Consider the following 15863-nt stretch of genomic DNA (forward strand, 5'->3'; position numbering starts at 1 on the left):
CAGACGTAGGAATCAAGCAAATAACCAGCTTTGCAAAAGAATGAGAATATTTAAGAACTGCTTGATAAACTGGTTCTCTTGACTGGAGATATTTAAAACATCCTTAGCGACAGGTGAGATACCAGAGGATTGGAGGATAGCAATGTTGTTCTTTTCTTTCGTTTTAAATCTTTTTATTGAATAAGTATACAAAAAGGTAAGCCATATAGACACTAATACACTGTTAGAATATAATAAAATTACAGAAGATATTAATGCAAAAAAAATACTACAAACAATGTAATTTAACCATAACATACCAAGGTAACATAATAGTATACTAATTTTATATATATATCAATAGAGAAAAGGAAAAAAAAACCCCCAAAAAAACCCACCGTGCAACTAACTAAAAGCAAAGCAATGGGCTAACTAGAAACCAAACAGAGTTAAACTTAAAATCACGTCCTCAATCCCGACCTCCATTAAAAACAGTAAAAAAAAAACAAGAAGGGTATATATTACATTAAATGAAAATATTGAATAAAAGATCTCCAAGTCTGTTCAAATTTAAATGAGGAGTCATAAAGATTGCTTCTAATTTTCTCTAGATTCAAGCATAATATCGTCTGAGAAAACCAAAAAAAGGTAGTTGGAGCATTAAGCTCATTCCAATGTTGTAAGATACATCTTTTCGCCATTAAAGTAAGAAATGCAATCATTCTACGGGCTGAAGGGGAAAGATTACTGGAAATTTTAGGTAGTCCAAAGATAGCAGTAATAGGGTGAGGAGAGATATCTATATTCAATACCTTGGAGATAATATTAAAAATGTCTCTTCAAAAAGTTTCCAAAGTAGGGCAAGACCAAAACATATGAGTTAAAGAGGCTACCTGCCCCGGACATCTATCACAAAAAGGATTAATATGAGAATAAAAGCGCGCTAACTTATCTTTGGACATATGAGCTCTATAAACAACTTTAAATTGAATTAGGGAATGTTTAGCACAGATAGAGGAAGTATTGACTAATTGTAAAATCTGCCCCCAGTCATCCACGGAAATGGTAAACCCCAATTCCTGTTCCCAATCTACCCTAATCTTATCAAATGGAGCTTTCCTAAGTTTCATAATAATATTATAAATCATAGCTGATGCACCTTTCTGACATGGATTAAGGTTGATTATAGTATCTAAACTGTATGTAGGAGGAAGCATTGGAAAGGAAGAAAGTATAGTACTTAGGAAATTTCTAACTTGTAGATATCTAAAAAAATGTATTCTTGATAAGTTATATTTATTAGATAATTGTTCAAAAGACATAAGGGAACCATCTAAAAATAAATCCAAAAACCGTGAAATACCCTTAGTCTTCCAAATTTGAAAAGCACGATCCGTAAAAGAGGGAGGAAAAAATGTTACCTAAAATAGGAATCGCTAACCCAAATTGATTAAGATCAAAAAATTTTCTGAATTGAAACCAAATACGTAAGGTATATTTAACTATTGGGTTAGACACCTGTTTAAGGCGTTTCAAATCAAAAGGAAGAGAGGAACCTAAAATAGAACCAAGTGTAAAACCCTGAACAGATTGTAATTCCAATGCTACCCATTTAGGAATGGATGGTATATCCTGGTCAAGTAACCAGAATTTCATATGTCGAATATTAATTGCCCAATAATAAAACCTAAAGTTAGGTAATGCTAAGCCTCCATCTCTCTTAGCTTTCTGTAAATGTATCTTACCCAGTCTCGGGTTTTTATTCTGCCAAATAAATGAAGAAATTTTAGAGTCAACTTTGTCAAAAAAAGATTTTGGAACAAAGATTGGTAATGCCTGAAATATATATAAAAATTTTGGCAAAAAAAACATCTTAACTGCATTAATACGACCAATCAAAGTTAAATATAAAGGAAACCATTTAGATGAAAGTTGAATAATATGGTCTATTAATGGTAAAAAGTTAGTCTTAAATAAATCATTGTATTTACAAGTAATTTTAATCTCAAGATATGAAAAATAATTATTAATCAATTTAAATGGAAATTTATAATATAAGGGAAGTTGTTTATTAATCGGAAAGAGTTCACTCTTACTAAGATTTAATTTATAATCTGAAAAAAGACCAAATTGTGCTAATAGCTCTAAAACAGCCGGGATGGATTTCTGAGGATTGGAAATATATAAAAGTAAATCATCAGCATAGAGTGATAATTTATGGGACTTTAAGCCCCGAGTTATCCCAGTAATATTTGGAGATTCTCGAATGGCAATTGCAAGAGGTTGTAATGCAATATCAAATAATAAGGGACTAAGAGGACAACCTTGTCAAGTACCTCGAAAAAGAGGGAAAAAAGGTGAACTTAAAGAGTTAGTACGGACCGAGGCCACAGGAGAATGATATAACAGTTTAATCCAGGATATAAATTTCGAGCTAAAATTAAACATTTCAAGCACCTTAAATAAATAAGGCCATTCTACTCTATCAAAAGCTTTCTCAGCATCTAAAGAGATAACACACTCAGGAACATTTTGTGATGGAGTATAAACGATATTTAACAGTGTGCGAATATTATAAAAAGAGTAACGACCTTTAAAGCAATGTTGTTCTGCTGTTTAAGGAAAAAAAAAACAGAAATTACAGACCAGTGAGTCTGACATGAGAAACTGAAAAGTTGTTGGATGCAGTTCTAAGGGATTGGATATACAGGTCGATCTTCACTAATCTGGCACCACTGGGACCTGAGGAGTGCCGGATTAGTGAAAATGCCGAATTATCGAAGGAACCAGATTACAGGTAGTCGGATTAGTGAAGGTCGACCTGTGTAAGTATTTGGACAGTCTGGAGGGTTGTCAGTGGTTACTGCGGGACATCGATAGGATGCAGAACTGGGCTGAGAAGTGGCAGATGGAGTTCAACCCAGATAAGTGTGAAGCGGTTCATTTCGGTAGGTCAAAATTGAAAACAGAATATAATATTAATGGTAGGACTCTTGGCAGTGTGGAGGATCAGCAAGATCTTGGGATCCATGTCCATAGGACACTCAAAGCTGCTGAGCAGGTTGAGTGTTATTAAGAAGGCATATGGTGTGTTGGCCTTCATCAACCGTGGGATTGATCAAGAGCCATGAGGTAATGTTACAGTTATACAGACCTTAGTTAGACCTCACTTGGGAGTACTGTGCTCAGATCAGGAAGGATATGGATGCTACAGAGAGAGTGCAGTGGAGATTTACAACCATGTTGCCTGGATTGGAGAGTGTGCCTATGACAATAGGTTGAGTGAACTTGGCCTCTTCCCCTTGGAGCAACAGAGGATGACAGGTGACCTGATAGATTTTTCAAGACAGTTACCAACAAAGTTGAAGGCAAGGCAGTGGATGATGTCTGCGTGAACTTTAGTAAGGCATTTGACATCCTGTTTGGGAGACTGGTCAAGAAGGTTCAGTCATTTGGCATTCAAGATGAGGTGTTAAATTGGATTAGACATTGGCTTTGTGGGAGAAGCCACAGAGTGGTAGTAGATGGTTGCCTCTCTGACTGGAGTTAGTGATCTGGGTGATATTGTGGTTAACTGGATCAGTAAATTTGCAGATGACACCAAGACAGAGGCTGTAGTGGATAACGAGGAAGGCTATCATGGCTTGCAGAGGGATTTGGACCAGCTGGGAAAAGGTCTGAAAAATGGCAGATGAAATCTAAGGCTGACAAGTGCGAGGTGCTGCACTTTGGTAGGTAGGGTAGTAAATGGTAAGACACTGAGGAGTGTGGTGGGATCTGGGAATACAGGTCCATAATTCCTTGAAAGCACAGGTAGACAGGGTCGTATAGAAAGCTTTTGGCACAGTGGCCTTCACAAATCAACGTCTTGAGTACAGGAGAAGGGATGTTATGTTGAAGTTGAAAAAGACATTGGTGAGGCATAATTTGGGGTATTTGGTGCTGTTTTGGTCACCTATTTACAGGAAAAATGTAAATAAGGTTGAAAGAATACACAGAAAATTTACAAGGATATTGCTGAGTCTGGAAGACCTGAGTTATAACAAAAGATTGAGGGACTTTATTCCTTAAACATACAAGCTTGGGAGGAGATTTGGAAAGGTATAGACAGGATAAGTGCAAGCTGGCTATTTCCACTGAGGTTGGGTAGGACTACAACTAGAGGTCATGAGTTAAAGGTAAAAGGTGAGGGTCATGAGGATGTGAGCAGCCAGCACAAGTGGTGCATGTGAGCTAGATTTGAACATTTAAGAGAAGTCCGGACCAGTACATGGATGGAAGTGGCATGGAGGGTCATGGTCCTGGTGCAGGTCTATGGGAGTAGGCTGTTTAAGTGGTTTTGGCATGGACTAGATGGGCCAAAGGGCCCATTTCTGTGTTGTACTTTTCTACAACTCTTATCACATCCCTCTTATCACGCCATGTGCAAAGATGAAGCCCTCAACCTCATCTTCACCTATTCCTTTTCCATTAATCACAGGAGCACGTGGCATTTGATGATATATCAGTAAGGATACAGGAAAATGTACAACGATTTTGACAGGACCTGAATTTTTGGGAAAGGTCAAACAGGTTCACTGGAACACAGAAGAATGACAGGAGATCTACAAAATAATGAGGGGTATCAATAGAGTAAATGAAAGCAGGCCTTTTTTACTGAGGTTGGGTGAGACTAGAATTAGAAGTCATAGGTTAAGGGCAAAATATTTAAGGGGAAGCTGAGGGGAAACCTTCGCTCGGAAGGTGGTGAGAGTTTGGAACGAGGTGCCAGCAGAAATGAGAAATGGAGAAATTCGATGGCAACATTTAAGATAAATTTGGAAAGGTACATGGATGGGAGGGGTATGAAGGGCTATGAGTTGATGTGACTAAGCAGAATAACATTTTGGCAAGGACTAGATGGTCCAAAGGGCCTGTTTCGGTGCTGTAGTGTTCTATGAATCTATGAACCACTATGGGTTGTGTGCCTTTTGACAGAGCAGAAACAGGTACCCATCTACACACACCACAATTCCAAGCACAAGGCCCTTAGCCTTCTTTACCCTGGCATTTCTAATGCTCATCTGAACACTGAATGGACTCACTTTCAAAGTCTCTACAATGCATATTCTTAGTAGTACTTAGTTACTTCTTTAAATTATTTACACGATTTGTCCTCCATTTTGTTTAAAGTCATGGTTATGTATAGTTTTTCATAAATTCCACTGTATTTATTTTCCTATACAGTAAATGCCAGCAAGAAAATGAACTCCAGTGAAGTATATGGTGACATATACATTCTTTGACAATAAATTTATTTTTAATCTTTTTAAAAAAATCTAAATCCTTCTTAAACAGCTGCCTCCAGCATACCCTTAGGCGGTGTGTTGCAAATTTCAACCGTCATCTGGGTGAAAATATTCTTCAAATACTCTCTACATCTATTTCTCTTTCTTTAGACTAAAACCTTTGGTTTATAGGCAGTTCATAAGAGGAACTTTCTCACTCTCTGCCTTATCTGTGCCTCTCTGAATTTTATACGCCTGAATTAGATCACTCCTCAGCCAAAGCAAATGGACTAAGAATAACACACATGCAAAATGCTGGAAGAACTTAGCAGGTCAGGCAGAATCTATGGAAGTGAATACACAACTAACGTTTCAAGCTGAGACCCTTAATCAGGACAGGAAAGGAGAACTAGCTAGAAAGTGATAGGTGATACCAAGTGGATGGGAAAGATAAAGAGGAGATGAAGGAACCTGAGAGGAAAGAAGAGCGGGCCATGGAAGAAAGGGAAACAAGGCGAGGCATCAGGAGGTGATAGGCAGGTGAGCAGAAATAAGAGGCCAGAGTGGGGAATCAAAGAGGAAAGAGGGAATGGAAAAAGTAAGAGAAAAATAGGTTACCAAAAAGAGAAATCGATGTTCATGCCATCAGGTTGGAAGTTATCTAGATGGATTATGAGTTATTGCTCCCCCACCCTGAGAGTGGCCTCATCGTGGCAGAAGCAGCAGCCTAGGACTGACATGTTGGAATGGGAAAAAGGATAGAATTAAAATGACTGGCCACCGGGGAATTCCACTTTTGGTGGATGGAGCAGAGGCGTTTGACAAAGTGGTCACCCAATTTACGTCAGGTCGACAGATGCAGAGGAGCCCCGCATTAGAGCAGTCAATCTAACAGATTCGCAGGTGAAGTACTGCTTAGGACCCTAACTGGAGGTTAATGGGTAGGTGTAACATTCTGTTACTTGCAGGCCAAGAACATCTCATTAATATTTAGGTATAGGATCTCTCTTCTGCATCTACTCCAGTAATTAATAGATGCCTTAATAAAGAGATAAAGGGTAAAAGCTGGTCGGTAGCCTTCAAATCCCAAGACTGAATTTGGAAATTCTTACTTTTTGCTGCCTTGGAGCGAGTGCGAATTCCTTCATCGGCATTGAACACCTCCTCCCCTCTCACCATGATGTTCTGCAGTCGCTTATCATCTGTGTTTATACCATGTTGCAGAAGCTTACACATTGCAACAGTACTGTGAAGTAAACACACCCAGGTTAATAATCATTTCAGAAACATTAGCTTTGTCACACAGTGAAATGCATCATTTACATTAACAACCAATTCAGTCCAAGGATGAGCTGGGATCAGTCCACAAGTGACACCATGCTTTACGAGCCAACATAACATTCCCAAATCTCATTAACCATAACTAATGACACCCATCTGACCAATTAATCCAAAAGTCAGCATATCGTTGAAACCTGGGAGGAAACAGGAGCACCAAGAAAAACATGTGGTCAGGAGAACATACAAACTTCTCATTGACCGCACAGAATTTGAACTATGCTGTGATATTGTTTGTTCTCCACATTCAAAGCAGAGCAATGCAGATGTTCCACTGGACTGAGCTTGGCTGATTGGTTAGACTAAGGCTGACGGCTCCCCAGGGCCAGTCAGTTGTTGGCAGGTTAGCCAGTCCAATGGACCCTGGGTTGGTGAATCGGTGAGACCAGAGTTTTAGTGAATTCTGTGCAGGGTAATGTAATTGGTGGAAATAATTCCACCAATTCACAACCACTGACATTGTGTTAGGCTTCAGAGGCTAGTATGACGTGATGATGTAATTACGTAAAGCATTTTACCGTGCTTTGTGTTCAGTGTTTGAAGTACAATCAAGGAGTTGCTATGACTCTTAACCATATAACAATTACAGCACAGAAACAGGCCATCTCGGCCCTTCTAGTCTGTGCCGAACGCTTACTCTCATCTGGTTCCACCGACCTGCACTCAGCCCATAACTCTCCATTCCTTTCCTGTCCATATACCTATCCAATTTTTCTTTAAATGACAATATCGAACCTGTCTCTACCACTTCTACTGGAAGCTCGTTCCACACAGCCACCACTCTATGAGTTTTCTTAAACATAAAACGCCTCTGTTGTTTTTAATTACGAAAATGAACATTGTGATCACTCAAGACGAGTATAATATTCTCAAAAGGGTGGATCTTTAGGGTGTGTTCCCAAATTGTAAAATGCCTGTGCAGGACTTTATTTAACACAGGGAGGCTGATGCATGGCAGCCACTACCACACAGTCCTTGACAGTTCGGGGTCAGGGTCCAGTGACATGGAATTCAGGATGACAAGACAAGGTTGCAGCCTTTCTCCACCCTTATGATGCGCCATCATCTTCTACCAGCTACATAGTTGATGTCTTGGTTGGATCACTCTTGACCTTACCAACATGGGTGACCCTACCAGGAGCGAAGCTCCAGACAACACTGCTCTCGGGATCTTAAGAAGTCACAAGCCCCTCCATCATGACAAAGCAATGATCCTCAGAAAATTATTATTTCTATGCATTACCGCCCGAGTTTAACTTAGCAGAACAACAGCTCAGAATGGACTAGATGGGCCAAAGGGCCTGTTTCTGAGCTGCAGTACTATTAGACATACAAGTGCCATTAGGCTATTTGGCCCATCAAGTCTGCTCCACCAGTCCATCATGGCTGATTTATTATCCCTCTAAACCCCAGATTCCTGTCTTCTCCATGTAACATTCGGTGCCATATCAAGCTCCACTTTAAATATACAGTGGATGCCTGTTAACTGGGGCACACTGAGACTAGCAAATTTTGGCCCAATTAAGCAGTAGGCCGAAGTTTCATGGTAATAGCTAAAAGGGTATAAAAACAGACAAACTGTACAAATGAAATACAGAACACGAGAACATTACCAATACATCTACAGTACTATAAAACTTTGTACTAGTTCCCAATAATTATCGACAGAGGAATTCATCCAGTGTATGCAATGACCAAAATCAGCACTGACAGTGACTGCAGATAATGGACTGACTTCATACAGTGCTATCGACAAATGCATCCTCCAAATCTTCATTTTCATTGTAACATTTAAGATGATTGTCGATGCCTTCAAATTCTTTGTAGTTCCTAACTTGTCACTTCCAGCCATTTCTACGTCTGAATGCTTGAAACCGCAGCAAGCCAAACAGTTCCAAATTGCCTTACTACTTATTTCTCTTCAACTATCAGTGATAAAAATCACTGCTGTTTGAAAACAAACACACAGAACTGACACTATTTTAAAACTGCTGTCTGCTCTAAGCAGTGTTGTGCCTAATGACTCTACTTTGGCAACAGTCCCATGTCCCAAATAAACAAACGGAATCCCGGCACATTTCTCAATTCATACCTCAGATAAGCAGCTGCCCTGATCAACCAATGACCCAATTAACCAGAATTCACAATACCCAACGCCATGGTATCCAGAGCAGTCTGTGGCAATGAATTGCACAGGTTCACCATCCTCTGGTTAAAGAAATTCCTTCTCATCTCCATTCTAAAGGGAAGTCCTTGTACTCTGAGGCTCTATGACTCTGTACACTTCACATGAATGCTGCATGCCTCTGTACACATCCTTGAACCACCAAGTGACCATCACCTCCCCTGCCCCTAAATCATCATCAGGTGCCACGCCCAGTTTGAGCTTTGACTGCCATGGCCCACACACTCCTGTTTCGGGTCAAGTGGATCAATTCATTGGTATTCATTTCCAGTTCTCTGGCTGCTCTCTCCATCATCATTTGTCTTTGTCTTCCTCTTGCTTTCTTCCCTTCAATCTTTCCCATAATTATCGTATATTCTAACTCCTCTTTCCTAATCACACCCTCTGAATCCCACCCCCAATATCAGTGTACTTGCTCAAACTCTCGAGAGTTCAACTGGAAACACACCTGACTTTGCCCTCGTACTGTCCGTAGAACAGAGGCTGCCGGGTAGTCCATTCGGACATGACGAACTCCAGTGCAGGTTTGCCAGTGGGTCCAGGCAGGCTGCAAAGAAACTCCAACAGAGGCTCCAGCTGATTGTGGACAAGGTGTGCAAACACCATAATCAGAGACTAAAGAAAGCAAAAAACAGTGAACATCTCCATCAAAGGACAAAGCGAAAAAATACACCACAGAATTAAAATCAGGTTTAATATCACTGGTCTACATCATGAGCTTTGTTGTTTTGCAGCAGAAGTACATTGCAAAACGTAAAAAAAAACTATATATTACAATAAGTATATATGAAGAAAGAATATTAAATTAAATAAGTAGTGTAAAAAGAGAGGGGAAAAATACCGCAATATTCATGGATTTATTGTCCATTGTCCGTAAGTATATTGAAACTAATGGTATTGTGATCACTGGACCCGAAGTGCTCCCCAACACAAACCTCCATCACCTGTCCCATTTCATTCCATAACAGGAGCCCCTTCTCTAGTTGATACCTCTATGTATTGCTGCAAAAATCTATCTTGCACACATTTGATAAACTCTAAACCATCCAGTCCTTTTACAGAATGGGCTTTCCAGTCTATCTGTAGAAAATTTAAATTTCCCACAATCGCAACCTTGTGCTTACTACAAATATCTGCTATCTCCTTACAAATTTGCTCCTCCAGTTTTCGGTCCCCATTAGGTGGTCTATAATACACCCCTATAAGTGTCACAACACCTTTCCTATTCCTCAATTCCACCCAAACAGCCTCCCCAGATGAGTCCACTAGTCAATCCTACTAGAGCACCACTATGGGGATTGATAGAGTTGACGTGGATAGGCTTTTTCCATTGAGAATGGGGGAGATTCAAACAAGAGGACATGATTTGAGAGTTAAAGGGCAAAATCCTGCCTGACAAACCTACTACAATTTTTTGAGGAAATTACCAGTAGGCTAGACAAGGGAGATGCAGTGGATGTTGTATATTTGGATTTTCAGAAAGCCTTTGACAAGGTGCCACACGAGGCTACTTAACAAGGGCCCATGGAATTACGGGGAAGTTACATACGTGGATAGAGCGTTGGCCAATTGGCAGGAAACAGAGAGTGGGAATAAAGGGATCCTATTCTGGTTAGCTGCCGGTTACCAGTGGTGTTCCACAGGGGTCCGCGTTGGGGCCGCTTCTTTTTACATTGTACATCAACAATTTGGATTATGGAATAGATGGTTTTGTGGCTAAGTTTGCTGACGATACAAAGATAGGTGGAGGGGCCAGTAGTGCTGAAGAAACAGAGAGTCTGCAGAGAGACTTGGATAGATTGGAAGAATGGGCAAAGAAGTGGCAAATGAAATACAATGTTGGAAAGTGTATGGTTATGCACTTTGGCAGAAGAAATAAACGGGCAGACTATTATTTAAATGGGGAAAGAATTCAAAGTTCTGAGGTGCAACGGGACTTGGGAGTCCTCGTACAGGATACCCTCCAGGTTGAGTTGGTAGTGAAGAAGGCGAATGCAATGTTGGCATTCATTTCTAGAGGAATAGAGTATAGGAGCAGGGATGTGATGTTGAGGCTCTATAAGGCACTGGTGAGACCTCACTTGGAATACTGTGGGCAGTTTTGGTCTCCTTATTTAAGAAAGGATGTGCTGACGTTGGAGAGGGTACAGAGAAGATTCACTAGAATGATTCCGGGAATGAGAGGGTTAACATATGAGGAACGGCTGTCCTCTCTTGGACTGTATTCCTTGGAGTTTAGAAGAATGAGGGGAGACCTTATAGAAACATTTCGAATGTTGAAAGGCATGGACAGAGTGGATGTGGCAAAGTTGTTTCCCATGATGGGTGAGTCTAGTACGAGAGGGTATGACTTAAGGATTGAAGGGCGCCCATTCAGAACAGAAATGTGAAAAAATTTTTTTAGTCAGAGGGTGGTGAATCTATGGAATTTGTTGCCACAGGCAGCAGTGGAGGCCAAGTCATTGGGTGTATTTAAGGCAGAGATTGATAGGTATCTGAGTAGCCAGGGCATCAAAGGTTATGGTGAGAAGGCAGGAGAGTGGGACTAAATGGGAGAATGGATCAGCTCATGATAAAATGGCGCAGCAGACTCGATGGGCCGAATGACCGACTTCTGCTCCTTTGTCTTATGGTCTTATGGTCTAAAAGTTTAGTGGTAACATGAGGGGGAACTTCTTTACTGAGAGAGTGGTAGCTGTGTGGAACGAGCTTCCAGCAGAAGTGGTTGAGGCAGGTTCGATGTTGTCATTTCAAGTTAATTTGGACAGATAAGTGGACAGGAAAGGAATGGTTATGGGTTGAATGCAGGTCGATGGGACTAGGTGAGAGTAAGAGTTCGGCACGGACTAGAAGGGTCGAAATGGCCCGTTTCTGTGCTGTAATTGTTATATGGTTATTTAGAAATTTGACAGCAGAAAGGAAGAAGCTGTTCCTAAAATATTTAGTATGTGTCATCAGGCTCCTGTACCTCCTCCTTGATGGTAGCAATGAGAAGAGGGCATGTCCTGGATCATGGGGGTCCTTAATGACGGATGCCACCTTTTTAAGGCATCGCCTTTAGAAGGTGTCCTCAATGCTGGGGAGGCAAGTGCCCATGATGGAGCTGGCTGAGTCTGCAAATTTCTGCAGCTTCTTCCAATCCTGTGCAGTGGCTCCTCCACACCAGAAGGTGATGCAACCAGTCACAATTCTCTCCACCGTGCATCTGTAGTCATTTACGAGTCTCTGGTTTCACACCTCTTGTAGTTCCTGTCATTAAGTATCATGCCTAACCCACCACCTCAAAGTTTTAAAGTAAATTTATTATCAAAGTATATATGTGTATATTTCACCATATATCACCTTGACACTCATTTTCTTGCAGGCATTTACAGGAAAATAAAGATATATAATAGTTTATGAAAAAGTATACATTAACAAAGACAACCAACCAATGCACAAAAGAAGATAATCAGTGCAAAAAAAATGTAAGTAGATAAATAATACGAAGAACGTGAGTTGTAGAGTCCATAGGTTATGGAATCTGTTCGATGTTGAGGTCAGTGAAGTTATTCACGCTGGTTTAGAGGACTTAACTTTCCCTATCACAGTATTTCTGTTTCCTTGCTCACCTGACTCAATTAGTTTAACTTGGCATATACAGTGCCTATAAAAAGTATTCACCCCCCTCTTAGAAGTTTTCATGCTTCATTATTTTACAACATTAAACCAAGTGGATTTAATTTGGCTTTTTTTGACACATCAACAGAAAAACTCTTCTCCTGTCAAAGTGAAAACAGATCTCTACAAGGTGATCTAAATTCATTACTAATATAAAAACACAAAATAATTGATTGCATAAGTATTCACCCCCTTTATTATGACACACCAAATCATCACTGGTGCAGCCAATTGGTTTTAGAAGTTACATAATTAGATAAATGGAGATCTGTTATTGGAGACCTGTGTGCAGCCAAGGTGTTTGAATAGATTGTAGTAAAAGTACACCTGTATCTGGAAGGCCCAACTGCTGGTGAGTCAGTATCTTGGCAAAAACTACAACATGAAGACAAAAGAATATCAACTCCTTGAAAAGGTTATTGAAAAGCACAAGTCAGGAGATGGATACAAGAAAATTTCCAAGCCACTGAATATCCCTTGGAATACAGTTATATCAATCATCAAGAAATGAAAAGAATATGACATCTGTTAAATCTGCCTAGAGCAGGCCGTCCTCAAAAACTGAGTGACCATACAAAAAGGGGACTAGTGAGGGAGGTCACTAAGAGACCTATGACAATTCAGGAGGAGTTACAAGTTTCAGTAGCTGAGATGGGAGAGACTGTGCATACAACTGTTGCCCAGGTGCTTCACCAGTTGCAGCTATCCACACAGACTCAAGGCCGTAATTGCTGCCAAAGCTGCATCTACTAAATACTGATTTGAAGGAGGTGAGTAATTATGCAATTAATTGTAAAATTTAGACCAATTGGTAGAAATTTGTTTTCACTTTAACATGAAAGTCTTTTCTGTTGATCAGTGTAAAAAATGCCAAATTAAATCCACTCTGATTCAATATTGTAAAACAATAAAACATGTAAACTTCCAAGGGTGGTGAATATTTTTTATAAGCACTGTACTGGCTGACATCCAATTTGCAGTATTGTGTGCAGTTGTGGTCACTACCTACAGAAAATATATCAATAAGATTGAAAGAGTACAGAGAAAATTTACAAGGATGTTGCCAGGACTTGAGGACCAGGGTTAGGGGGAGAGGTTGAATAGGTTAAGACTTTATTCCCTAGAACGTAGAAGATTGAGGGGAAATTTGATGCAGATATACAAAATTATGAAGGGTATAGAGCTTTTTCCAGTGGTTGGGTGAGACTAGAACTAGAGATCATATGTTAAGGATGATAAAGTGAAATATCTAAAGGTGGGGGAAGAACATCTTCACTCAAAGGATGGTGTGAGTATGGAATGAGCTACCAGCTCAAGTGATGGATGTGGGTTTGATTGCAACATTTAAGATAAGTTTGGATAAGTACATGGATGGGAAGGGTATGGAGGGCTATGGTCCAGGTGTGGATTGACAGCGTTTGGGAGACGAGCAGCTCACCACAGACTAGATGGGTTGAAAGGCCTGTTTCTGTGCTGTAGTGCTCTCTGCCTCTTTGACCTTCCCAACTGTGCTGCAGAAAGTAACAAATATGTACCACCCTTTCAGTGAAGATAAAGCAAAGTGCCCTTACACATATTTGGAGATTTGTTATAATCTGACCATAAGATATAAGTCATAGGAGCATCATTAGGCCATTCAGTCCATCAAGTCAGCTCCCCCACTTGATTTTGGGTGATTTATTATCCCCCTCAACCCCATTCTCCTGTCTTCTCCCCATAACCTTTGACACCCTTGCTTACCAAGAATCTATCAATCTCTGCTTTAAATATCCCCAATTACGCCCTCCACGGCCATCTGCAGCAATGTATTCCAGATTCATCATACTCTGGCTAAAGAAATTCTTTCTCATCTCCGTTCAAAAGGGACATCCCTCTTTTCTGAGGCTCTGCCCTCTGGTCCTAGGCTGCCCCACTAGAAGAAACATCCTCTCAATATCCACTCTATCTAGGTCTTTCAATATTCGACAGGTTTTAGTGAGATACCCCCTTATTCTTCTGAACTCCAGTGAGTACAGGCCCAGAGCCATCAAGAACTCCTCATACATTAACCCGCTCATTTCTGGGATAATTTTTGTGAACCTCCCCTGGACCTTCTCCAATATCAGCACATCTTTTCTCAGTTAAAGGACCCAAAACTGCTCACTATACTCTGTGTGGTCTGCCCAATGCCTTATAAAGCCTCAGCATCCTTGATTACAATCTGCTTTGATGCTTTTCCAGGTTTCAACAAGTCTTCCATTCAATTCCAGTCCATTCAGGTTAATTGGGATACACCAGGACCAGTATATTTTGGCCCAATTAAACAGCTATCACAAGAACTAATTGAGTATTTTCTATCAGTCTTCACTGTGGAAGACACTAGGAGAGTGCCAGATGTTGAAGGATGTGAGGGAAAAGAAGTGAGTGCAGTTACTATTATAAGGGAGAAGGTGCTCAAAAAGCTGAAAAACCCAACGAAACATAAGTCACCCAGATCAGGTGAACTGTACCCCAGGGTTCTGAAAGAGGTGGCAATAGAAATTCTGGAGGCATTAGCAATGATCTTTCAAAAATCACTGGACTCTGTGATGGTGCCAGAGGATTAGAAAATTACATATGTCACTACACTCTTTAAGAAATGAGGAAGGCAACAGAAAGGAAATTATAAACCAAGTAACGTGATCTCAGTGGTTGGGAAGATGTCGGAGTCAACTGTTAAAGGATGAGGTTATGGAGTTCTTGGTGACACAGGACAATTATAGGACTAAGTCAGCATGGACTCTCAAGAGAAAATCTTGCCTGCGAACCTGTTGCAATTCTTTGAGGCGATTATATGTAGGATATATAAATGGAATGCAGTAGATGTTGTATATTTGGACTTTCAGAAGGCTTTTGACAAGCTGCCACACATGAGGCTGCTTAACAAGTACGACAGGAGAGGTACTGGCATGGTTAGAGCATTGGCTGATTGGTAGGAGGCAGTGAGTGGGAATAAAAGAATTCTTTCCAGGTTGGCTGCCAGTGACTTGTGGTGTTCCACTGGGGTTGGCGTTAGGATTGCTTCTTTTTATGCTGTATATCAATGATTTAGATGATGAAATAGATGGCTTTGTTGCCCAGTTTGAAGATACACCCTATCCTCGTTATATGCATCTTCAGACAATGCGGATTCACAGTTATGCAAGGAACCTACAAACCACATTTCCAGAAAAGTTGGGATATTTTCCAAAATGCAATAAAAACAAAGATCTGTGATATGTTAATTCACGTGAACCTTTATTTAACTGACAAAAGTACAAAGAAAAGATTTTCAATAGTTTTACTGACCAACTTAATTGTATTTTGTAAACATACACAAACTTAGAATTTGATGGCTGCAACACACTCAACAAAAGTTGGGACAGAGTTAAAATAAGATTGAAAAGTGCACAGAATATTCAAGTAACACCGGTTTG

At 40.3% G+C, this 15863-nt stretch overlaps 1 protein-coding gene across 1 annotated transcript in view; it reads right to left on the reverse strand.

Moving 5' to 3' along the window:
• Positions 1 to 15863, reverse strand: part of ipo9 (importin 9) — a 178701-nt gene that overhangs the window by 24863 nt on the left and 137975 nt on the right. The window contains exons 19-20 of the mRNA XM_063065668.1: positions 9218 to 9384; positions 6359 to 6492 (exon numbers count right to left, since the gene is read on the reverse strand). Of these exons, the coding sequence (XP_062921738.1) occupies positions 6359 to 6492; positions 9218 to 9384 (301 nt within the window). The remainder of the gene's footprint in view (positions 1 to 6358; positions 6493 to 9217; positions 9385 to 15863) is intronic.

This window comes from Mobula hypostoma, chromosome 13 (assembly GCF_963921235.1).
Source record: "Mobula hypostoma chromosome 13, sMobHyp1.1, whole genome shotgun sequence".
In the NCBI taxonomy this organism is placed as follows: domain Eukaryota; kingdom Metazoa; phylum Chordata; class Chondrichthyes; order Myliobatiformes; family Myliobatidae; genus Mobula; species Mobula hypostoma.